Here is a 25,624-nt window from a genome sequence, read left to right as displayed (position 1 = left end):
AGAGCATAGGACCCGCTTGGCATAATTTATGTGGGGCAATCATGTTATGACAGTCCCAAGAGAGCTCAATAGGTATTTTGAACACTAGTTAGTTATATGCTCCACCCTGTAACTAACTAGCATCCAAAAATACCCATTGAGCTCTCCTGGGATTGCCATAGCAAGAAGGTAAAGGGAGAGGTCACTTTCAAGGCAACTTAAAGATTGAGGAGGCCCACACTGATGAAAAACTGAAAAAGGTAAGTCCTCAAATGGAATTCCTTTCCTAGTCTCTGCTCTTATGAAAGCCAGCTGTCTGGGAGAGAGAGTGGTAAGAATTATGGATGGGGTTAGGGAGTAGGTGAAATTCTGACTCAACAATGAAGTGCCTCTCTTGGGGTATCCTGAATCACTCCAGTGGCCAGTTGTCCTCAAGCCTCTGCTTGCACTGGTAATAGCAGTAGGCAAGTTATTTTCAGAAACCTAGGTGGGTAAGTGTGTGGTAGTGGTATGAGGGTGCTCCAATTGACAGACAAAATCAAGCAAATGGAAAGAGCACAGAGTAAGAGTTTGCTAGTACTTTTGCTTGCATCTTGACTACTTAAAGGATTTTAATCAAGCAGCCTAAATGTGGCTGTGTGGGCTCAGTAAACACACTGAATTAGGTTTGAATTTTCCACTCACCAGTTGCAAACACGGAGCAACTGCATTAATTGGAGAGGATTTAGCTTGAGGGGATTTATAATCCTTTTCATAGGTGGGTTGCCAAAGTTGTAAATGTTATAAAAGTTAAAAACCAACAAACTCATACGTGTAGGGCTGATACACTTAAGAATCTGACAGGTTTTAGCCAGAGATGACACTGACTTAAACATAATTTTAAAAATTCTTTGAGATTGCAAGCTTGTTATATCTTTAAGAATTTTCATCTGATTATCTGATACAAAACTTGTAACCCACCATGAGACTACGAATGAGCAGGAGCTTGTCAGACACCATTTTAAAGCACTTTCTGAAAGCAAGGAAGGGGATAGGAGAGAGGAAGTAGACAATGTATTGATGTGTAATCATAATGTACTATATGTTATCCAAGAGAAGAAGCAGACATAACCTGACCCTTTGTCCCTGTATCAACCACAAGGCTCTAGTTGCCTTTGGCAGACATTTCCTTTGGAAAGTTGATATGTGTTGAAAACAGGAGTGGGGCAGAATCAAGCTAGACAATAGGAATATAATTGCTTGTGTGCTGGGGGACAAGACTTAAACTGATTTATTGGCAGTAATCTATGGAATATTTACTGTCTGCAATTGTTAAGATCTGGAGAAAAGAATGAGGCTTATTTAAATCTGTGCAACAACAAGCGGTGTCACAACGAATTTCTTTATCCAGAACAGGTATCCCCGACTGGATCTATTGATTAGGGCTACTTGTCCTTGGGGAGCTGAGAGAGTTAAAGACAATATGAAGATAAAAAAGTGTCTCTGGAGCTGGATGAAGGCCTTGTGAGACTACGTTTAGCTGGAAATATTTTCCCCACTCTTTCTGCTTCGAATGGCATACTTCATGTGTCCTTAATGCTCCTTCCTGGAGTTTACATGCATCATTTGAAGGAGGGGGGACTTTTATCAAATCATCAGCCCTTCTGCCAAAGCCCAGTATAATCACCTGAAGAATATCTGGCATCTGTTACTGGACGCTTGCTTCTCTGCCTTTTAGCTGGAAGGACAAATCGACTCTCTGCCTTTCTTAATGGAAAATGAATCCAGCTTAGGATAGTGACAACCTAAGAGATAATTTCTTCTAGGCAGAGAAATGTCAGTGCAAATAGTATCTGTAAAGTTGCCATGTGTCCTCGGAGCGTGAAGGAGTCTGGGGACACCCAGGGAATATGACCTATAATCAACCATCCCTGCAACCCCATTACTACCCCCAGGCTCTCTGCTATCTCCTAAGTCAGAAGAAGCAATTTAAGCAGCAGCTTGTCAAGCCTTTCCCAAAGCAACCCCCCTCTTCTTTATCCTTAGTTGTAACTGCTAGGAACATAAGGAACATGGCAGTTGCCCACTAGGAGGTGTTCTGTTAATTGGGGCCTCAATTTCCTTTTAGCCTTTCTCCTGACTCTCTTTTTCTCTTAGATCATATCTCCTCTCTAAGGGCAGAACCCCCCAGCTGTCTATATTGGGTTTTCAGATATTTCAAGTGATAACTAGAAATGTGGATTACATTATCCTGGAGGCCATAAATAAGCAGGATGAGTATCTTGTATGAAAAAAAGCAAAATAAGTATCTTAGATGGAAAAGTTTATAATCCAACTAGATTGTAAGCCCCTTACAGCCAGGTGGGGATGCTATATCTGATTGATACAACACCAATATTCCCATAATCTGACAAGTTTATTGAACTGAGCCAGTGTGACCCAGTGGACAGAGCACCAGACCATGAGTCACAAAACCTGTGTTGCCAAGTTGTGGGATTTTGTGACTTTGTCCAGTCCTGCTGCCACTGCTGTACCTGTGTCCTCTAACAGGCTTTGGATTCCTGATTACCTGAGGGACAGTTCTGATGTCTGATCTTGGCTGGTCCCCATATGCATTTGTAAAAAATGAATGGTAAGGTAGGATTAAGGATGTTTAAGAGCCCTGCTAGCAAAAAATGCTGTTTTTAATTGTCCTCAAAACATATGGTATTTGGAAGCCATAAAAACTTGTGGTCTGTAAGCCATTTGATCTGGGACTGTTACCATGTAGTGGTGTTACAGACATCCAGCTCAAAATCAAAACTGCTAAAAGCAGGTGGACAGTTTCAAGTCCATAATGTTCTGAAGGGCTTACATAATGGGGCACATTGTGTCCTACTGAGGTTTGTTTCAAAAATAGCCTTCTTAGAGATACAAGGTGCCCCAACATCAACCTGATTTGAATTTCTTTAGAAAAAAACCTATTTATAAATCATCTGAAAAGAGGTTGATTGGCTTCTTTATTCTTTAGCAAATTTAATTCCTTTTGATTCTTTCTTGAGACGTTATGACTGACACTGAAATCTCCCTTGCAGAGCTTTCTTCATCTCTGATTTTTTTCATTCTTTCCACTCTGCTCTGTTTTACATACTAAAAGCATAAGAGAAATACCCTTAAGATAAAGCAGTGCCTATCTGTATAGGTTTCATGTTCACTGCAGGAAATATTTCCCTGTTCTCCATCTTTTTGCTCATTAAGAACTTAGAGAAATCATTAGGGGTTTTCTGCTCTTCTTTTTTTAAAGCAACTTGCAAACCACAAGAGGCCAGGCCTGCCAGAAATGAAAGCCTGTGTTTTCATTTTTCTCCATTTCTGTCATTGATAGAGAAGTTGAAAACTTCCCAATGCCAAAAGACTAAAACTTCTAAATGAAGATGAAGACACATTTAGCTCATGAGATCATCCTCTTTAACAGAGAGCTTTTACTCCAAGCATGATAAGAATGTATATTTTTCATAGCCACAGGTTTTAGAGGAAAATGGAATTTGGCAGTCTTCTCCAATGGGTTGGTTTGCTGTAGTTCTCTGGAATCACCTCCTGTTATAAGCCCAGAAAGCATCAGAAAGTTGTTTTAGGCAGGGGAAGGAGGAGGACATTTCTGGAAGAGCCTCCCCGGCTATTGCTTTTGTCTATAGTAGAAAGAACTAAAGGGAAAAGATGGGAAAGTTCCTATAGGAACACTTTTACTATTCAGAAGTGGAGAGAAAGCATCTAAGTTGCTGAACAAATGAGGGACTCTAATACTCAAGCTCCCTCACTCACAAGTAGACAAATTGGAATGAGGAAGAGATATGTGGAGATTAAATGAGTGCAGTACAGGGAACATGCTGGAGGAGAAACAAAATCCACTGAGAAAATTGGTCTTTGTCTGAACAATGTCAATCAATCTGCCTTGCTCTATGTCACTGTGTGTAATGTCTTCCTCAATGCCAGGAGAGCAGTGATCTATTTACAGAGAGTGACAGGAGAAATATGGTCATTCAGTTGTGATGGGGTGGTAGAGTTCATGGTATAGCTCACATCGGATAACCTGGGCTAGTAGAAACTTACACCTTAGCCTGGGTGCGGTGACTCACACCTGTAATCCCAGCACTTTAGGAGGCCGAGGCAGGTAGATCACTTGAGGTCAGTAGTTTGAGACCAGCCTGGCCAACATGGTGAAACCCCATCTCTACTAAAAAATATTTTTAATATTAGCTGGGCAAGCTGGCAGGTGCCTGTAGTCCCGGCTACTCAGGAACTTGAGGCAGGAGAATCGCTTGAACCTGGGAGGCGGAGGTTGCAGTGAGCCAAGATCATGCCACTGCACTCTAGCCTGGGTGACAGAGCAAGACTCTGTCTCAAAAATAAATAAATAATAAATAAAATAAAAAGACACTTACGCCTTAAATTTCTTGCCATGCTGCTGTTGCCAAGCACTCTTCTCTCCAGAATGACTAAGGCACCATAAGCCTTTCTAATACATTTCAACTATCTTTCAGAATGGGATGGGCCTGAAACCACACTTTAGCTGTTGGGCAGATAGTGTAATGGTTAAAAAGCATGGACTTCAGAGTGAAAGATCTGGGTTAAAGTTATTGTGTCACTGTTACAGTTTGAATATTTGTGTCCCCACGTCCCCCCCACCCCGCAACCAAGTCATATGTTGAAATCCTAACCCCCAAGGTGATGGTATTAGGAAGTGGGGCTTTGGGAGGTGATTAGGTCATGGGAGTGAAGCCCTCACAAATGAAACTTATAGTGTCCTTATAAAAGAGGCCCAAGAGGGACCCCTTACCCTTTCCATCATGTGAGAACACAGGAAGAAGGTACCATTTATGAGCCTGAAAGTGGCCCTCACCAGACAATGAATCTCCCTTGATCTTGGACTTCCCAGCCTCCAGAACGGTGAAAAATAAATTCCTGTTGTTTATAAGTGACCCAGTTTATGGTGTTTTATTATAGCAGTCCAAACAAACTAAGATAGTCACTGTAAACTGTTTGGTCTTTGGCATGTGACTTCACCTCTCTAGGCTTCAATTTTCTCACATGTAGAAAGAGTTTAATAATGGCACCTTCCCCAGAGGCGTATTGTGAGGATTAAATTACATAAAGTGTATAAAGCACTTAGTACAGTATCTGGCAGCCAGTAAATACGCAACAAATGCTAGCTAATAGTAGTAGTAGTAGTAGTAGTAGTAATAGTAGTGGTAATAGTAGTAGTAGGAATAGAAATAGTAATGATATTGCAAGATTATATCCCACCATGAACTCAATTTAATGAATATTGGCTTAGGCATTACTGTATGCCAGGCATTGATTCATTAAAGCAAAAAGTGAGCATTTACTATGTATCAGGTAATGTGCCAAGAGCAAGGGTGAGCTGTAAGCAAGACAAGACCTCTTAAGCCTAAGTGTTGGGGAGATGAGGAACAGGAAAGAGAAGAAAACCTTATCAACAACTTGGAAAGTAAAAGATTAGAGCCATGTCAAGATGGTTCAGAGCTTCTCAGAGTCCTCAGAAATCATGACTGGGTGCTCTGACCCTTGTTCAGAGCCCTCTCTGCACTGGCGTTGGAAATTCTTCTCTTTCTTACTGCTGGATTCACTTGAATCTCATCTGCCACTTAGCCCTGCCCCAGTTCCCAGGACCAATCTTGACCCAAGACAGGAGATGATGGCTCCAGGCCCATAGATGGGGGCTGAAGTTCAAGTTGCCTTGCTGTTCGTCTGACTAGAGGATGGTGCTCCAGTTTTTATATCTGGGGTCCAGCTTTGCTTTTGTTACCTTTCTGTGCCCTTATTTTTAGAAACGAGCTTCCGACTTTGTGGTTCCTCCCAAAGGCCTGTTCCAAGAACTTATTTAGTGACCCCAGTACTCTCATATGATTGGAGAGCTATACCTTATTCTTGCTGGTTTCCATCCCAAGCACTAGAGTCCTTCTCCTGAACCTCAGTCCAATAAATAAATAACCTGGTTGTTTGCTTCTTGCCAGCTGGGGCTTCTCAGTATCTCCACCTCCTAGATTCCTCTGTCTTCCCCTTACTTAGTGTAGATATTGTCTAGACAGAGAGTTATTATTACAGGTAATCTTTGTTTGTTAGAACTAAACCTTTGCCACCACCCCCTGCACTTGGATTAGTTCTCTAGTGACTGGTTTACTGCATGGGCAGTTTTTCTGTCCAGTTCTGCTTATTTACATGTGCCTCATTAAGCTGCCCAAGATCTGACATTCACAATCAGAGGCCAAAACCATTTAATACTAAGTGACCCAGGAGCTCTGAAGATACCACTGTACCTTTCTTAAAAGCCCTAATTGCCCATATTAATTCTTTTGCACTTGGACTATAGATAAGCCCCTGGCAGAGCCATTCTGTTCATTTTTCATTCATTAATTCAGCAAGGATTTATTGAACGTCTGTGTTTCAGACTGTGTGATATTGAAATGAATCAGCTACATCTTCTGTCCTCGAGGAGTTCATAGTCTAGTAGAACAGTGGAACTTGTAAATGGATCATTACAATACAGACTTAGAAGTACTATATGAATATGGAAAGGAAGGAAGCAAAAAGCAGGGGTACCTAACCCAGACTGCAGGCAAGTAGATGCGAATAGAGAAGGTTTTCTGAAACAAGTATCACTGCTGTGTTTCAGAGGACTAGTAGGTGGTATTAGCTGCTGAAGAGACACAAAAGTACTTCCAGGCTTATACTAAGTGAGAGCTCAGCACCTTCAGGGAACAACACTTACTTTTCTATAGCTGGAACATTGGGTGTGAGGGGGAAAGAGTACAGGATGAAGCTAGAGAGGTAGGCGGGTGCTAGATTATAAAGTGCCTTATTTGCCATGTGAAGGAATTTGAATTTCATCCTGATTTTTAAAGTGGGAAATTACAGTAATGTGGAGATCTAATTTGCCAGGGTAAGAACAGACGCAGGGTAACAAGTTAAATGACTGATAGATGTTAAGAACCCTAATTAAGGTGACGATGGTGGGGGTGAAGAATGTGTCTAGATTTGAGAGACTTAAAAGTAGAATTCATAGGACATGGTGACTGACTAGATAAGAGGGGAACAATGAGGAAAGATGATGAGGTTGCTTAGGCAAAGTTGCTTAGGCAACTATGTGGGTGGTAATTCTGCTGCCTGAGCTAGAGAACACAGAAGGAACAGATTTTAAATAGAGGGCAGGCTGTGCTTAATGTTGCCAAATAAAATCCCCCAATTCTATTTTCCTTTTAGTAAAATAATCCCGTTGTCCAAAGGATACTACTGACAACCTGCCTTTACAGAACGCAACTGTAGAATATATTTTTCTTGTAGACTATATGTAAACTATACAATTGGATAAATACTGCACTTGAAAATTAAATCCTCTCTCTTCTTTGTTAATTGGAAAGCACAGAGTAAATGAAAACAGAATTGGAAAAAACTCACCCCATAGACAAGTTCCCCAACCATGCCGTTCCATATTTTAGTCTCCGGATCCCTTGCACCATATTTCCCGTCACCAACGATGGACAATTTGTATTTGATCCTTACATGTTTGGCTATTTCATAGGCTAGGTCTACACAATAGCCTTCATATCGTTCATTTCCTTCCAGTTGCTCATGGTTCTTCTTGTACATTACATATGGTGATTCCTTTGGGACCAGAAGCAAGATAAAAGGATTACTCCTATACATTTTTCTAAGGGAAGATAAATGCAATAATTTTTCCCCTCTGTGACTATTGAGGTTCGGTATGTGAAAAAGGCCTTTAAATTGTTACTTAGTAAACAGAAGAGCCTTAATTGAGTATTCATTGGGTCACTTTTTTTTTTTTTTTTGGTAGGGGGAGTCCTTAACTGATAATTTAAGGAAGCAGAGAAGGATTTCAGTTCTTTTTGAGAGTTTGAAAGATGGCCCAGTTTTCACCTATCAAGTCTTTGATTTCATCAAATTTGGCAGACTTAGTTACATGATGGTGAAGTGCCTTTGATTTCTCAAGATTTATTATGTAGGAATCGCAGGTAGTTGAGGCAAAGCCCTGGGGAAGCATTGTGATCCCTGTGAGGTCAGGGTCCGTGGCATTTACATTTTCATATCTCCAGGGCCTAGTATAGTACTTAAGACAAAGGGAGTATTTGATATGTATGCTTAGATGAAAGGCAAACTTCAGCCTAGTCTCCATTCAGTTAGTCATACTTTCACACTTAGAGATGTATTTGTTTTTAACCCAGTTTTGTACTTCATTCAGTAAAAACAAACCAGCTTTTAGAAAAGTGTTTTAAAACTAAATGAAAATACCATCTCACATTTTAAGTGCTTTGAGTTTTGCAGGAAACTTCTTCATGTAGTGAATTGTGCCTTGAAATGGGCTTATGACGTGGGTAGGTGATTATTATTATACCCCTTTCATAAATGAAGAGAAATAACAACCTGAGGCTCAGAGAAGTTGTGACTTGCACAGTTTTACAGGTTAGTGGTAGACCTAATTTTAGAATCCTAATGTACTCTCTCCTCCACACAATGCTGCTTCCCCCACAATGAAGAATTAGGTTTCAAGTCCAGATGAAGCGTCAGTCCTATGGGGGCGGGCATGGAGGTGGGGAGAAAGAGGAAAATGATAATCTAAAACTGTTCTAAATTCCTATTCTTTTTCTTTCTTTCTTTTTGTTAAATGACATTCTGTTCATCATCATGGCAAGATACTTTGAGAGTTTCCTGAGCTTCCCTGTTGGAAGTTTTTACTGTTTGAACTTGAGGTCTTTTCCACTGGTGGAAAAATACTTTTCAGAACACAGAAGTCTTGCTGGACAGAAAGCCCACCTACCTTCTGTTCACACTTACCAGAATGGTAGTCACTACTATGGTCCGATTCTCTGAGGATGCACTGTCATTGCTGATTTGCTGATCTGAGAAAGGCACAAACCTTTCATACTCATTCCAGTAGCCAGCCTAGAAAGAGAAGACATTTGACCTGGATGCCAATTTTTCCCTCAAAAAAGTACTGCATGAAATTGAAGTGCTGTTGTGGAACAAAACTTTCTTGAGCTCTATAAGGATTGACATCCTGTCTCCCCGTGTCTTGTAATTCCCATCAGGACCCCCAACACTGACACATAGGTGTGCTATTCATCCTGGAGGTTCCCATCTCCCACTCATCCTTACTGATATTTTGTAAAATAATAATACTTATTTTCTTACATCCAAATGCTATCCTCTTTCAAGAGCCCTTTTCTTTAAATGTCTGTTTTGGTTACTTACTTTTCGAGAGCCACTGACTTTCATTTCATACACATCGATGGTATAATTTGTCCTACGTCCGTAAGTGTCAAATTGGATGTTTCCAGTCATTCCTTGTACTTGCACCTGGTAGAAAGAGAAAATTTAAAATTTTAAAATAGCACGGCATTATTGCCTTCTAAGTCTCTGGGATGAGGTCTACTGACAGATCTTGGAATCTTGAAGAATTATTATTGCAAGTCATTGAGCTCTATCCACCAGATCAAGTCTATACAAGATCTTCATTTCCTCCACAGTATTTTCTTGGCATGCCTTTTAGTTTTGAAGCATTGAGTAGGTGTAAGATGCTGTTACTTATATAATATAATGAGGGCTCTACCGCCACTTTTTCAAGGACCTGAAATTTCCACTAGCCCCTTCCTAAAAATACTCTGCAGGCTACCCCCTTAACTAGGATAATGTATTCTAAACTGAGTTCCTTGGGGGCCATGGCTGTGTCTTATCTTAATATTTCCCATATCTGAACATAATCTGGTTTCAGCAGCATGGGCACTGTTACACCTGGACTCATATCGTAGCTTCAATTATTAACTGAATGACCTTCGGCATGTTCTTTAATGCTCTTTTACCCCAGTGTCTTAATCTGTAAGATTGAAAATCCTAGTAGTATCTATCTTTCAGAGTTATTGGGAAGATTAGAGAAGATATATATATATACACACACATATATATGTAATGTTTAGAACAGTATGTGGCATCTATTAAGCATCAGAATACATGCTAGCTATATTAATTATTATTAACCAAAATGGATTTAGTTCTGTTTCTTGAGAGGGTTACACATTTACCAGCTACTACGGTGACAGGGATGAGCTTTCCCTCTTATTTAACCTACACTCAGCTACAGACAGGTAACAGACAAGAGAGCTAAGCCATGGAGGGATAATCCAAAGACTGATGAAATTTATTAAGCCTAAGGGGTCAGGAGTATGGAGCACTAGACAAGAAATGTAGAAGTACTGGAAGCCAGAACACTTGTTTGGGATGCCAAATGCCGATTTCATGTATGGAACAATTTTTCCTGGGCCTGGGCTCAGTATTATGAATTAGCAAGAGGCCATCTCTTCTAGGTAGATAGATTCTTTACCTATTTTACAGTGCAGGGACACTGGATGAAATACCCTCTACAAATATAAATAATTGTTGTTAACCACTTGCATTGCTCATCTGGCAAGTAAAGGTCAAAGACTTTGCTTCAAAGAGAAAGAATATGTCTCATTTTCCTAGTATGAAAGAATGGAATTGTTTTTCATCACTTATGGAAAATGACAAGCTGTCAAACAAGTCAGAGGTGGCAGTGGGTTTGTGTTGCAGAAAGAAAAATGTTGTCAAATATTAGGGAACATTTTTTAAAGGGAAAGGGGCTTGTTCACCACCAGTAGGAGACTGTGGAATTCCTGTTGAAAGGAAAATGCTCCAATCTGATGAACTGAAAACAAGATGATTGTCCAACTGATCCAACAAACCTAAGCACTATTGTTAGCTTAGGCTTGCAGAGAAGGTGGCATCACACTTCTAGTTAGAGAAAAGACCTTTGTTGAGATAGAAATTACTTATCCAGTGGGATGAGACTGATACATAATGTGAGCACGAAGGGCTCTTTTTACTCTATTTTGAGCACTGAATTCTCGTAGAGGAGTTAGACAGGGCAGAGACAAGGGCAATAGGAACTTATTAAGGAAAGCCTTCATTAGTGAAAATAGCTAGGGCTTTAAGTCTCATTAAGAGTTGTCTATTTCTAAAGACCCAACCTATCTGAATATGATATATGAACTGGAGAATAGTCAAGGCATAGTCCAAAAGATTCCAGACCCATGATTTGAACGTTTGGTGATCAGAAGTAGAATTGGACTACCACTCAGAGAAATCTATTTTTAAGGATGTGGTCCAGTATTGAATGTTAGTGACAGTTTCCCAGCATCCCATCTGGGATCCCTTCTTTAATTCATAGCATCCTGTGCAAGACTTAGACATAACATTTTTATAATCTATGTATTTCTGACTTTCCTACTGGATTAGGAGCATCTTGAGATGAGAGACATTTTTTTACCTCTGTTCTCAGCAACTAACATTGTGCCTGGGATAGAGCAGATCCTTAATAAATGTTGATTGAACAAGTCTCAAAGACTTAGAATCTGTGACAGATATGTCAGTAGACTGTGCTGGGCTGATCTTTGCATTATTTGCAGATTGTGAGGAGAATGATTACCCAATTTGCAAGCGGCTTTAAGATATTTTAAAGCATTTGTTTACATATTAACAATTTAAATGTGAGCACTCCTCATCTTATTTCATGCTTGCATACTAATATGGAGCCTGATACATAGTCATGGGTGCTCAATAAATATTTACTGAATGAATATTGTGCTTATTTATTCATTAAAACAGGCCCCTTGGGAGCCTCTGCCAGGCAATGATTTTGTTTGCCAGATTTCTTTTGAAGGAAGAGAATAATTTATTGAGAAACAACTATGTGCTAGTCACAACGAGGGATGCTTTACATTATGCAGTCTCAATTTTAATTAATTCAAATAAAATGGGATTTCTTTTAATGTAGCAAAACATTTAGTACTTCAGACTAGCCTCCCTTACAGTCCCTCTGAGTAGAGCAATTTTACTGAGGCACTGTCTACTTTTGGAAAAAATAGGTGCCTTCCAGCCTCTCTGGAGCAATAGAGATTGTCCTATAGAAAGGTAATGTATTGTTTTGGTTGAGTGTCTGGTCATTAGGGCCTGGGGAGGAAGGTTACCTGGCTTATAACTTGAGCTTTATCAGTGAGGTAGACATGCAGAAACTTTTCTGTGCAGTAATATGACCAATCTATTTTTTTTTTCCTAGCCCAATTGGTATCTTATCCTTCATTCTGATAGCCAGTTTTCTATTTGGGAAGGTAGTTATTTGTGTCATGAATAGGGAGTCAATTGGAGATGCTGGCTCTTGCCCCTTGAGGTTTTGTTGATGAAAACTCCTTTTGATTCACTCTGAGGGAGTTTTATATTTCACTCATCATTATGTTTCACCTGACAATACAAATCTTGTAACTGCTATGAAGGTTGAATTTAATTAACTGCTCTTCAAAATTGTACAGTGCTACCTCCATAAAACTACACTTAGGGCATTTGTTAAGGAACTGACATAATGACATAAAAATCTGCATGATGGGAGAATGAGTCATATCTCTTTCTTGAAGAGAGACACAAGGGCTACTAACCCCTTTTGATTGAATGCTTCCAACTTGGCAAATTTAAGGCATCAATAAGAGAGCCAGCTACACAAAATGATGTATGTTATGAGGCCGTTACAAGTTCTTCCTTGCTGGGTTGCACACAGAATTATCTTATCTTTGCCCATCTCTTTGTTGATTTGGATGTCCCAAACATCAGGATAACTAAATAAGTAGAAATAAGAGATTCTTGTACTCTTGAAAGCTCATTTTAATACATGCAGGCACATGTGGCATAAAGCAAAATATTCAGGACAGAGCTCTTGCTTGGAAAACTGCAATGAATGGGTGATGCTACTTCTGGTATAAATAATGAAATCTGTTCAAAGGACATTGCTTGAAGCCTTAAATGATCTCCTACCCAGCAAATACTAAAAACAAGTGACCTATTTGACTGTCTATCCATTGATTCCTGTTACTTTTCTTTAGGCTTTTTCTTTGCAGCATTAGGCAAAAGCTTCTTAAGTAGACCTAGAAATGTATCATGTTCCTGCATTTCATCCTGTAGAATAGCATGAGTGTTCTTTTTGACAACAGAAATACTATCACACTGGCTAAGTTCCACAGCCTGTCTAGGCTAATCCATTTGTCTGATGAGCCAGAGGATGCTGTCCTTTGTAATGTCTATCTTGAAGTTAGGAACATCTTATAAAATATCCTAATCTCCCTAAAGAATGTCATATGTTTGAAAGGTTTGAATTTTTTGAAGCTATTTATATATTCAATCTGTAACTTTCGAGAGTACTAAGTTTCATTTACTAGCCACAGTATAGTGCATAACCAAAAATTCATTTGCCCTAAATTTATCTTTTTTTTTTTCAAGCTTCAAGAAACGACCTCCAATTTCTAGATTTGGATGATTTATAGAAATGGCTGTACTTATCCTCTTTGCATACTCTGAGATTCTACATAATCTGGTCCTATTCCTTTTAGTATATCTTCTCTCAAGATTAAGGTCTCATCTTTTTTATGTCTTTATAAGTTTCTTCCACCCCAATAACCCATTGTGGTCTTTACCATTTTCAGAGCTCTCTCAATATCAATTCCTTGACTCCAGGGCACAGCAGGATTTGCTAAGCAGTCTCCAGCACTTCCTCTCCGGGACACATCCACTCGCTGCCTCCTCAGGTAGCGGAAAGCTTCTGCTATGACCAGTATTGCGTCGTGTGTCAATGCAGATGTATACTGAAATGGATGCATGAAAAACAAGATATCATGATAAATGATACCCTCAAAATTTGCCTTGTTTCTTATAATTTTCATTCATTTCTACCTATTGTTCTATGCAGTCACCCCCCTAATTATTTAAGAGATCTCTCTGGGCAAGCCTGAATTTGATTCATTCTACAATGATACTTCTTACCTCATGTGTGCATGTGTTATGATTATTACAATCAAATGGCTCAAGGCAATCTCTCTCTTGCTCTCAATACTGTTTCTTTTTTATACTGAGTGAGTGACTACCAAAAGGCTGGGTGCTTTATAGAGGAAGAAATATGTGTGAAGTTAAAGGATGGCATGTATAGACTGGAGAGGAAACAGCATATCCTAAAGCAAGACTGGGTTACTGCTGTTTGTAATAGAAAATTGAGATCTGGTGTTTACTTAGGGGAAAATGGAAATAGCTAAGTTAGACAGCTTGAAATTAATTTGGAGGAGAACATTAATCATTTCTGTCTGGACCATGTTTCTGGCAAGCTAGGACTTCTGGCCAGCAATAAATGAGTTTTTGTTTCCTGGGGGTAGCAAAAACCAAAGCTGTTTTTCAATTGTAGAAAATTTCAATTATTATTGAGTTTTAAATCTGATAATGTTGACAATTCATAGGCAATACTTCATGATGCCACCTCTTGCAGGCAAGAACACTTTCTATTCCTTGGATATATTGATATGCTCTACTAGGGATGAGGTCAGTCACTAATACAAGGGATTTGATTATCCGCAATTTGAAATGGTGGATGCTTTTTCATTAAATGAATTAACATAACAAACTATGGTTAAAATAAGCTGGTCCCTGTTTTGCATGGGTGACAAATACTGGTAGAATATAGAATGTTGTTGACTTTTTAAAAATGTAGCAAAATGTCCCAGGGGGAGTTCCCTTTCTAGTACAGTATGTCCAAATACAATTGGGAGTGAATAGATTATTGCCTCTACAACTATCAATTAGCTTTTCTGACTTTTCTCATGTTACTTGTCTTTCAGAAGCAAATCATCAAGTGTGACTGTAACTGGGGACATATTTTCTTTCATGAAGAAAAATCTTTGTGTCTGCACATCTTTGCAATACATGAAGCCAACATGGTGATGATTTTCTTTTCAGCTGACTGCATAAATTGTCAGCAATCTTAATGTAGTCCTTTCCAAACCATGCCAAAGGAGCTATTTAATTTTTGCTTTATTCAGTTTCTACTTACCAATGGGTGAGAATGCCCCCCCAAGCCCTAAAAGGAAATGTTTATAGAGTAAAATATCAGGATTTTTAATCTGTGGACAATTTTATTTCCTAATCAAAAATATTATACATCAATTTTTAAAGTGGGCTTTTGGTTTGATTGATATTGTGCAAGGTTCTATAATGACGAATACTAAGCAAAAGTAATCTGTAAGTTGTAACATCTATTTAAATATTCAATTTTTTAAAGTTATTTAAAGGGTTTTACTTATAAGCGTGAACATTTCTTCTCAGTGGGTTCTAGAACTTTACATTATACACACCAAGTGTTATCAATGAATAGTCCAGAGCTGAGATTGGCTTCCTTCTCTTTTGTATGGCTCTGCAACTTCAGCACAGGCATAAACTACTCTTCAGTACCCTTTTCATACTTCTTACCATTACTCATTTTCTCATGCCTAACACAGTGTCTGGCACATTGTAGGTGCCAGACTACTAACCCACTAAAATATTGAATAAATGAATTTATTTCTTCTACCTATTATCTGGTAAATCTAAAGATCATAAAGCCGTGTGGGTAGGCAGTTTTATGAAAAATCTAAATTTGAATAAGCTCACCTAAATGTAATGCAATATGCATTTTAACCATGACTTCATGCTTTTGATATTTTTATCTTGATTTCTATGAAAATGGGCAACTTAGTAATCTAATTATTTTCAAAAATACTTTAGCAAGCAGGAAAACATTTCCATTCAATATATGTGTAGGCAACATACACTCTGTATTGGAGCCTAATTCAGTTGGGATTATTTTCCAGTAAATATCAGTTTAGTACATTAAAAATTTTTTTGATTACAAAGGATTCATCATAGGGATTGTGACCATATTTACTAAAGCAAATTAGGACACTTGATCGGACCCTAAAACAGAATGTTTTAAAACAAGACTATCTTGGAAAAATCTGGCAGGCATAATCGCTACAACCACAGGGTACCACTTAACTAGTAAGTGGCTTAACTGAACGAAAAAAGTATGTTTAACCCATAACTTTTCTAGAACACACCAATTGCATAAAGTTAGGTTTCACTTGTATTATGTTCTGATGTAACCCATTTAAGGTGGAGCTGCATAGATGGTACAGAATGTATCTCTATATCTTTTTTCTGGTCTGTGTTGACTACTGTTCTCCCCTATTATTATTATTATTATTATTATTATTATTATTATTATTTTGAGATGGGATCTTGTTCTGTCGCCCAGGCTGGAGTGCAGTAGCATGATCTCGGCTCACTGCAACCTCTGCTGCACGGGTTCAAGCCATTCTCCTGCCTCTGCCACCCAAGTGTCTGGGATTACAGGCGCATGCTACCATGCCCGGCCTGTTATCCCCTATTCTATTCTTGCCAGGGAGGAAAGATGTGAAGATGAGTATCTTGAAACAATGAAGAAGATCTTTTCCCCTTTTCCTTTTTTAGGAAAGGGTCTTGACTCTATTTTGATCCCCCATTTTGTACCACAGCTATGGTACATACTTTCACTATATCAGGAAGAATTTAAAGCCAGTTTCATATGTGAATCAATGCACTGAGGAAATGATTTACTTAAAAAATATATTTGAAGGGTCCTTTGTGTAACATGAATAACTTTCCCCTAATTTATCTGTTTAATTCCTGGTTTTTAAATAATAGGATTTCTAGCCATAGGGGAACACATGAAAAATGTGCATTTTTAACCATGACTTTCTGCTTTTAATATTCTTATCTTGATTTTGTGAAAATGAGCAACCTAGGTAATTTAATTATTTTCTAAGATACTTTAGCAGGCAGGAAAACATTTCCATTCAATATACATATAGGCAATGTACACTCTTTATTAGACCCTAATTCACTTGGGTGTACTGAGATTCATGGAACTTATTAAAACAAAGCAATCACATAAATAATGTAAAATCTAATTTTCTGTTTCAGACTATCAATCTTCCTTACCTATTCCCATTGCCCCCACCCTTTGCCTGGCTCAGGTTCTTGTAATACTGTAAATTGTTATGGGCATATTACAAATAAAATTCATTAAAAATTAAGTTAACTTATTTCCAAGCACTGGATTTTAAAAGATCTCATTCTCAACAGCTTCTTTATTCAGGGGTTTAGTTTTCAAATGCAATAGCATCACCTGCAGTTGTTTTGTGGCATCTTTGAATCACTTCTGAGGAAAATCACTTGATCATAAGATGACTGTTAGTGTATAAAGACCATACTGAGATACTTTGAAAAGCTGGCCTTAGGTTTTTTACATGCCATGGAACATTACCTTTAGTGGTGCATTCTTGGCTTCAGGGAATTCCCTTTCATCCAGCCTCACCCAGCGCTGTATGAACTGCTGAACCATAGGGTTTTCATTGTTGACAATCTGGAAACCTGTAATGTTGGCTCCCCCATGCATGACTCTTTCCAGTAAAATATCAGTAAAACCCTGGAAAGACATTGAAAGGATCGTGATTGTGGGAGGTTGTATATTCTTACTCACCATATCTGTTAGAGTGCTAAGGATAATATGAAAGCTCCTTCCCCAGGATCATTTATTAGCAATCAAGACAGCCTTGAATATGAAATTAATTGTTAGGGCACTATGTCCCTGAAACTGCAGGCATAATGGAGAAAATATGCATTCTTCCATTTTAGTTCCTGTGTCTTTATGTAATGTGGCTGCCACATGGACAAACATAGATGCCAACTTTAAGCAAATATTTTGATTTGTTTCATTTACCTGTATTTTTAGTCTTTCTTCATTGCGTACAAATACAATGCTTTATGTAATTGGAAAATGTTGAAAAAGTTTGACCCTAATAGGTGTTATAGCAAACTTTTCTTCAGCCTAACATGATAAACACAGTGGATTGCTTCAGATTCTAGTGATGAGTACGTTAGAAATTTGTGATTTACGGAAATGCCAATGAGTGAAACTGACAGCTTGGTTGTATATGATGGTACAAATCCCAGGGTATCTCACATGTATCCATAAATGAATGTCTTTTTTTTTTTTTTTTTTGAGATAGAATCTCGCTCTGTTACCCAGGCTGGAGTGCAGAGTCTCGTTGTGTTGCCCAGGCTAGAGTGCTGTGGTGTGATCTCGGCTCACTGCAACCTCCACACCACCCCCCGGGTTCAAGCGATTCTCGTGCCTCAGCCTCCCAAGTAGCTGGGATTACAGGCGCATGCCACCATGCCCTCCCAAGTTTTGTATTTTTGGTAGAGACGGGGTTTCACCATGTTGGCCTGGCTGGTCTCGAACTCCTGACCTCAAGTGATCTGCCTGCCTCGGCCTCCCAAAGTGCTTGGATTACAGGCATGAGCCACTGCACCCAGACAATAAATGAATCTTAACAACTACTACATAGTATCCACCACTTTCTTCTAATTTGCTGTGGCTACCATCTGGTGCCTCTGCCACCTAAGCCTTGTGAAAGGAGTATCTCCATGTGAGCTCTGCCAGCTCTATTGGGCATTATTATCTTCTGAGACAAGTAGCAGCCCAGGAATTGCTGCTACTTTTGCTGGATAACTGTATGCTGCTAATTACTATTAATGTGTTAGGGTCTTCAATGAGCTGAAGCCATCATTTCTATTCATAAACAGATGGGTAGAATTCTTCCTCCCTTCTTTAGAACCCTCCAACATTTTAATATAAAAATGATCAATCATACAGAAAAATAGAAAGAATTATACAGTGAATACCCACATAGTCACACTCAGATTCTACAATTATTTTTCTACTCATCTATCAAATCATTTCATTTTGGGGTTCATTTCAAAGTAAGTTGGAGACATTGGTATGCTTCACCCTTAAAGATTTCAGCATGCAGGTCATTAACTAAAATTCAGTGTTTGTTTACAGTTCTTTTTCTTTCTTCATTTTTTGGGGTAAAATTTACATCAATGAAATGTACTTGATGAGTTTTGATAAATGCATACACCTTTATTACCCAAATCCATATCAATTCTTTAGTGTTTCCTCTCTTTTTTAACAGTCTAAAAAAGGTTTTATTGAAGTGTAATAATTGTATAGAGAAGTGCACATATCTTTACATGTATAGCTTGGTGAATTTATTCACAAACTAAACATAAACAATATCTGTAGAGTCAGCAGCTCCATCCATGCTTCTCTTAATTTTACATTTCTTTACCATGGATAACAAGACAGTATTAGAAAACATTTTAGTGAAACAGCTTTTTCAGTTATTACTTACAGCCCCTTCCTCTTCTTTTCATAAGTGGGGTATGAGTCAATGAGACTTGACAAAGAGTCAAATAGTTTACATCACTGGGAATCACTCCTTCATTCTGATAACCACAAAGTATTTTAAAAATTAACATTAATTCATCATGATGAGTTTTCTCCCAAAGGCTTTCTTCATGAGAGAAAATAAGACTCAGTGTTTTCTCCCATTTTATTCCCCCTGTAATAAATTCAGCAGAGAGCCTCACTTGTGTAGAAAGTCTAGCAGAGGCTACCACTGGGGTTTAAGCCTAACTGTTACCCAACTCTCCATTCTCACTCCTTAAACTTATATTCAAATAAAATGCTGAGGATAAAACTCCAATGAAAGGGGCTTCAAGATGGCTGAATAGAGGCATCCGGAACTCATCTCCCGTACAAAGAAGAAATAAAATAGTGAGTAGATAATCACACTTTGAATATATTTCCTAAGAGAGAATGCTGGAATTCAATAGAGAAGTGACAGGAAACATCTGACTCAAGGAATGAGAAAGAAGTAAGGCAGCCTGCTTGGCTGGGATCATCTGGAAGCCTGGAGAGGTGCCCCAGCATGGGTAAAGGATAAGTGAGAGACCCCTAGCAGTCCATATTCCCAATGTGGACTCCTGCAATCCTAGCCCTTGGAGAGCCCTCAACCCACATGGGCTTTGAAGGAGTTGCCTAGAGATTGTATAATGGCATTTCTCTAGAGAGAGAGCTTGAGTGGGTCCTGCATACCCCAGAGTCCTAAGCAGCCACAGCAGGGTGCAATTTTGAGAGCCCAGCCCCCAGCAGACTACATCCTGACCAGGGGCCCAACAGCCCCTGCATTTCCACATCCTTGGAACCCCATCAATGGGGTTGAATACCTTGAATGCAGGGCTGGGCCTTGTTGTTGGCTGCTGCTGCCAGGGCGAAACACGAGTCATTGGCAGTGACCCTGTCACTCCCAGTAGCAGTGCTGCTACATATTTAAAAGAGCCCTGAGGAAAGGCTCCCCTGCTTATATCAGGGCCAAAGCACATGCTCCCAAGCTACCTGTTTATGGCTGCTGCCACTGAAAGCAACCATGCCTTCTCCAGCAGTAGGGCTGCAGCACAGCCACTTCAGCCCCAACCTGAGCATTCTACTGGGGATCTAGGGATGACCTCGCCCCTGCCTACCACAGCCAGCACCCACATGCACCACCAGATGGCCTGGCTCTACTCCCCTCAATTCCCAGTGCCTGAGTAAACTGTCCAGGGGCCTGGAGATTGCCCTGCCCCAGTCACCACCGTTGGAACTTAGCACTCCTTCTGGGAACCTGAGGACAGGCTGACTTAGCTTGTCACTACCACCATGGCTGGGACTCACCTGCATGTGCTACCTACAGGCCTCAATAATGGCTGGCCTAGCCTATTGCAGCCACCATCATCACCAGGACAAACCACTTGGGAGTCAGAGAATTGTGTTGCCTCTGCTACAACCATTGCCCATGCCATGCCCAATTCTTAGGGCTCCAAGGACCCACCCACCCATCCGGCCCACTACTGCCACTGCTGGCATCTGAGCAAGCTGCCTGGAGGCCCAAGAATCAGCCTGACTAGACCCACTAACACTGGTGCCCATGTACACTTCCCTGAGGCCCATGGACAGGTATGTTTGACCTGTTGCTACTACCACTGGTGTCCAAGAACTGGCCCATCTGATGTCCCCATCCCCAGAAAAACTTCACCACAGCCTCCACCAGCAACTGCACCCTACACCACCAAGGAAATCACAAATACTACTGATGCTGTTTACAGCCAGATAAATCATCATGGAGACTATATTATTGCACATACCGAGAATCAAAGCCAAAGTGTCCTACCCAACCAACACCATAGATAAATCTTCAGGAAAAAGTCCTCCCCTACAAAAGCAAATTTAAAATATTAGAAGAAGTAACTGTTACACCAAATGTGCAGATATCAATGCAAGGACACAAAAAATATGAAAAAGTAAAAAAATACAATGCCTCCAAAGGAACACAATACTTCTCCAGCAATAGATCCCAATCAAAAAGAAATTTATGAAATCCTAGAAAAATTCACAATAATGATACTAAAGAAGTTTAGTGAGATACAAGAGAACACAGAAATCAGAACAACAATACAAATAAATCAGAAAAACAATGCAGGATATGAGTGAGAAATTTACCAAAGAGATAGCTATTCTAAAGCTGAATTCTAAAGCTGAATTCAGAAATTCTAAAGCTGAATAATTCATTGAATGAAATATAAAATACATTTGAAAGATTCAACACCAGACTAGATCAAGCAGAAGAAATAATTTTAGAAGTTGAAGACAAGTCATTGAAATAACCCAGTCAGACAAAAATGAAAAAATACTAAAAAAGAATAAACAAAGTCTATGACATATAGGACACTGTAAAGTGATCCAATAATGTGAATTTTTAGTGTCCCAGAAGGTGAAGAGAAAATGAAAGTGATAAAAAACCTATTTAACAAAATAATAGCTGAAAACTTTCCAGATGTAGCAAAAGATTTGGACATACAAATACAGGAAGTTCAGAGATCCCTAAACCTTTATAAAGGTCTTCTCCATGGCACATTGTAGTCAAACTGTCGAAAGTCAAAGATAATTCTAAAAATAGCAAGAGAAAAGCATCTAGTCACTTAGTCTGATGGGAGTTCCCATTAGACTGACAGTGAATTTCTCAGCAGAAATGTTATAGGCCAGGAGAGAATGGGCTGCTAAATTCAAAGTTCTGAAAAAACAAAACAAAACAAAACAAAACAAAAAAACACCTGGCAACCAAGGATACTATACTGAAGAAAATTGCCCTTCATAAATGAAGGAGAAATAACAAAAGCTGAAAGAATTCATAACTACTAGACTAGCCATATAAAAAATGCTTAAGGGAGTCTTACACCTGGAAGAAAAAGGAGAGTATATACCATAATGAAAATACATGAAAGTATAAAACCCAGTGGTAGAGCGAACACACAAATGAGGAAGAGAAGGGACTCAAATGTTTCCACTACAGAAAACCATCAAACCACAATGATAAACAGTAAAAGAGGAAGAAAGAAGCAAAGTATATGCAAAATAACCAGAAATCAATTAATAAAATGACAGAAATAAGCCTTCAAATATTAATAATAACTTTGAATATAAATAGATTAAACTTTCTACTTAAAAGATATAGACTGGGCCAGGTGCGGTGGCTCATGCCTGTAATCCCAGCACTTTGGGAGGCCGAGGCAGGAGGATCACGAGGTCAGGAGATTGAGACCATCCTGGCTAACATGGTGAAACCCCGTGTCTACTAAAAATACAAAAAAATTAGCTGGGCGTGGTGGCGGGTGTCTGTAGTCCCAGCTACTTGGGAGGCTGAGCCAGGAGAATGGTGAACCCGGGAGGTGGAGCTTGCAGTGAGCCGAGTTCGCACCACTGCACTCCAGCCTGGGCAACAGAGCGAGACTCTGTTTCAATAAAAACAAAACAAAACAAAACAAAAGAAAGATATAGACTGGCTGAATGGGTTTAAAAAATGATCCAGCTATATGCTACCTACAAGAAACTCACCTCACATGTAAATGTACATATAGGGTCACAGTAAAAGGATGGAAAAAGACATTCTGTGCAAACAGAAGTTTAAAGCAAGCAGGAGTAGCTATACTTATGTCAGAAAAAAACAGACTTAAGTCAAAAACAGTGAAAGGAGACAAAGAAGGTCATTACATAATGATAAAGGGATTAATCAAATAATACTATATAACAATTCTAAACATATATGCCTCTGACACCAAAGCACCAAGACAAATACTATTACAACTAAACAGAGAGATAGACTCCAGTACGAAAATAGGTGAGAGCTTGAACACCCTACTGTCAGTATTAGACAGATCATCTAGAGGGAAGATTAACAAAGAAACACTGAATTTAAACTTCACTTGAGACCAAATGTACGTAACAGAGATTTATAGAACATTTCATCCAACAGCTATAGAATACACATTCTTCTCATCAGCACATGGAACATTCTCCAGGATAGATTATACATTAGGATACAAAACAAGTCTCAAAACAATTTAGAAAATCAAAATCATATCAAATATCTTCTCAGGCCACAGAGGAGTTTAACTAGAAATCAATAACAAGAGGTACTTTGGAAACTATACAAATACTTGGAAATTAAGCAACATGCTCCCGAATGACCATTGGGTCAAAGAAGAAATTAAGGAGGAAATTTAAAAAATTCTTGACACAAATGAAATTGAAACACAACATACCAAAATCTGTGGGATGCAGAAAAAGCAATGTTAAGAGGGAAGTTTATAGAAATAACTGCCAACATCAAAAAAGTAGAAGGATGTCAAATAAACAATCTAATGATGCACCTCAAAGAACTAGAAAAGCAAGAGCAAGCCAAAGCCCAAATTAGTAGAAGGAAAGCAATAATGAAGATCAGAGCAGAACTAAATGAAACAGACTAAAGAAAAACACAAAAGAACAACAAAATAAATTTTTTCAAAAGATAAACAAAATCAATAAACCACTAGCTAGATGAACCAAAAAAGAGAGAAAATCTAAATAAATAAAATCAGAAATAAGAAAGGAGACATTACAATTGATACCATAGAAATATGAAAAATTGGCCTGGCACGGTGGCTCATTCCTGTAATTCCACACTTTGGGAGGCCAAGGCGGGTGGACCATTTGAGGTCAGGAGTTCAAGACCAGCCAGGGCAACATAGTGAAACTCTTGTGTCTACTGAAAATACAAAAATTAGCTGGGTGTGGTGGCACACACCTGTAATCCCATCTACTCGGTAGGCTGAGGCAGGAGAATTGCTTGAACCCAGGAAACAGAGGTTGCAGTGAGCCAAGACTGAACCACTGCACTCCAGCCTGGGTAACAGAGTGAGGCCCTGTCTCAAAAAAGAAAAAAATGAAAGATCATCAGAGACTGTTATGAACAACTGGATGATAACAAACTGGAAAACCTTGAGAAAATGGATAAATTCCTGGAGGCATGCAACCTACCAAAATTTAATCAGGACGAAATTGAAAACCTAAACAGAACAATAATGAGTAATGAGATTGAATCAGTAATAAAAAGTATTTCAACAAATAAAAGTCTAGGACTGAATGCTTCACTGCTGAATTCTACCAAACTCACAAAGAAGAACTAATACCAATTCTCCTCAAACTGTTCCAAAAATATTAAGGGGAGGGAATTCTCCCTAACTCATTCTATGATGCCAGCATTACTCTGACACCAAAACCAGACAAGGATGCAACAACAACAAAAAACTACAGGCAAATACCCATGATGAACATAGATGCAAAAGTCCTCAACAAAATACTAGCAATCTGAATCCTACAGTCTATCCAAAAGATACACCATGATCAAGTGGAATTTATCCGAGGGATGCAAGAATGGTTCAACATATGCAAATCAATAAATGTAATACATTGCATCAACAGAATGAACACCAAATCTGTATGATCATCTCAATAGATGCAGAAAAATCATTGGGTAAAAGTCAACATCCCTTCATAATAAAAACTCTCAACAAACTAGGCGTAGAAGGATTGTACCTCGACATAATGAAGGCTATGTATGACAAACCCACAGTTGAAATCAGACTGAATGGGAAAATGCTGAAAACCTTTCCTCTGAGAAATGGAACAAGACAAGGATGCACACTTTCATCACTCCTATTCAACGTATTACTGGAAGTCGTACCCAGAGCAACCAGGTAGGAAAAAGAAAGGTCCATATTGGAAAGGGGGAAGTCAAATTGTCCTTCTTTGCATATATCATGAGCTTATATCAAGACAAACCTAAAGACTCCACAAAGAAATTCTTCGATCTGATCATTAAATTCAGTAAAATTGCAGGACATAAAATCAACATACAGAAATCAGTAGTGTTTTTACGCACCAATATTGATCTAGCTGAGAGAGAAATCAAGAAGGCAATCCCATTTACAGTAGCTACTGAAATATCTAGGAATAAACTTAACCAAGGAGGTGAAAGACATTTACAAGGAAATCTCTGATGAAAGGTATTGAAGAGGACACAAATGGAAAGACACCCCATGCTCATGGATTGAAAGAATTAATATTGTTAAAATGACCATACTACTCAAAACAATCTACAGATTTCATGCAATTCCTGTCAAAATACCAATGTCATATTTCACAGAAATAGAAAAAAATCCTAAAATTCACATGGAATGAAAAAAGAGTCCAAGTAGCTAAAGCAACCCTGAGCAAAAAGAACAAAGCTGGAGGTATCATACTACCTGACTTCAAGATGTGTCACCAGGCTACAGTAATCAAAATGACACAGTATTCATATAAAGGCAGACACATAGATGAATGGGACAGAATAGTGAACCCAGAAATAAATCCACATATTTACAGCCAACTTATTTTCAAAAAAATTTCTAAGGACATACACTGGGGAAAGGGCACCCTCTTCAATAAATG

The 25,624-nt window shown here is 38.9% G+C and overlaps 1 protein-coding gene across 7 annotated transcripts in view; it reads right to left on the bottom strand.

Annotated features, from left to right (window-relative positions):
* GRIA3 (glutamate ionotropic receptor AMPA type subunit 3) overlaps nt 1–25,624 on the bottom strand; it is a 308,174-nt gene that overhangs the window by 78,923 nt on the left and 203,627 nt on the right. For all 7 annotated transcript variants that reach the window (XM_063721254.1, XM_063721253.1, XM_024240714.3 and 4 more), the window contains 5 exons: nt 17,195–17,356; nt 13,506–13,673; nt 9,226–9,330; nt 8,809–8,916; nt 7,414–7,620 (listed from right to left, as the gene is read on the bottom strand). In XM_063721254.1, coding sequence (XP_063577324.1) covers nt 7,414–7,620; nt 8,809–8,916; nt 9,226–9,330; nt 13,506–13,673; nt 17,195–17,356 — 750 coding nt within the window. The remainder of the gene's footprint in view (nt 1–7,413; nt 7,621–8,808; nt 8,917–9,225; nt 9,331–13,505; nt 13,674–17,194; nt 17,357–25,624) is intronic.

The sequence above is a fragment of the Pongo abelii genome, chromosome X, assembly GCF_028885655.2.
Source record: "Pongo abelii isolate AG06213 chromosome X, NHGRI_mPonAbe1-v2.0_pri, whole genome shotgun sequence".
In the NCBI taxonomy this organism is placed as follows: Eukaryota; Metazoa; Chordata; class Mammalia; order Primates; family Hominidae; genus Pongo; species Pongo abelii.
This window is presented reverse-complemented; position numbering and strand designations above follow the sequence as displayed.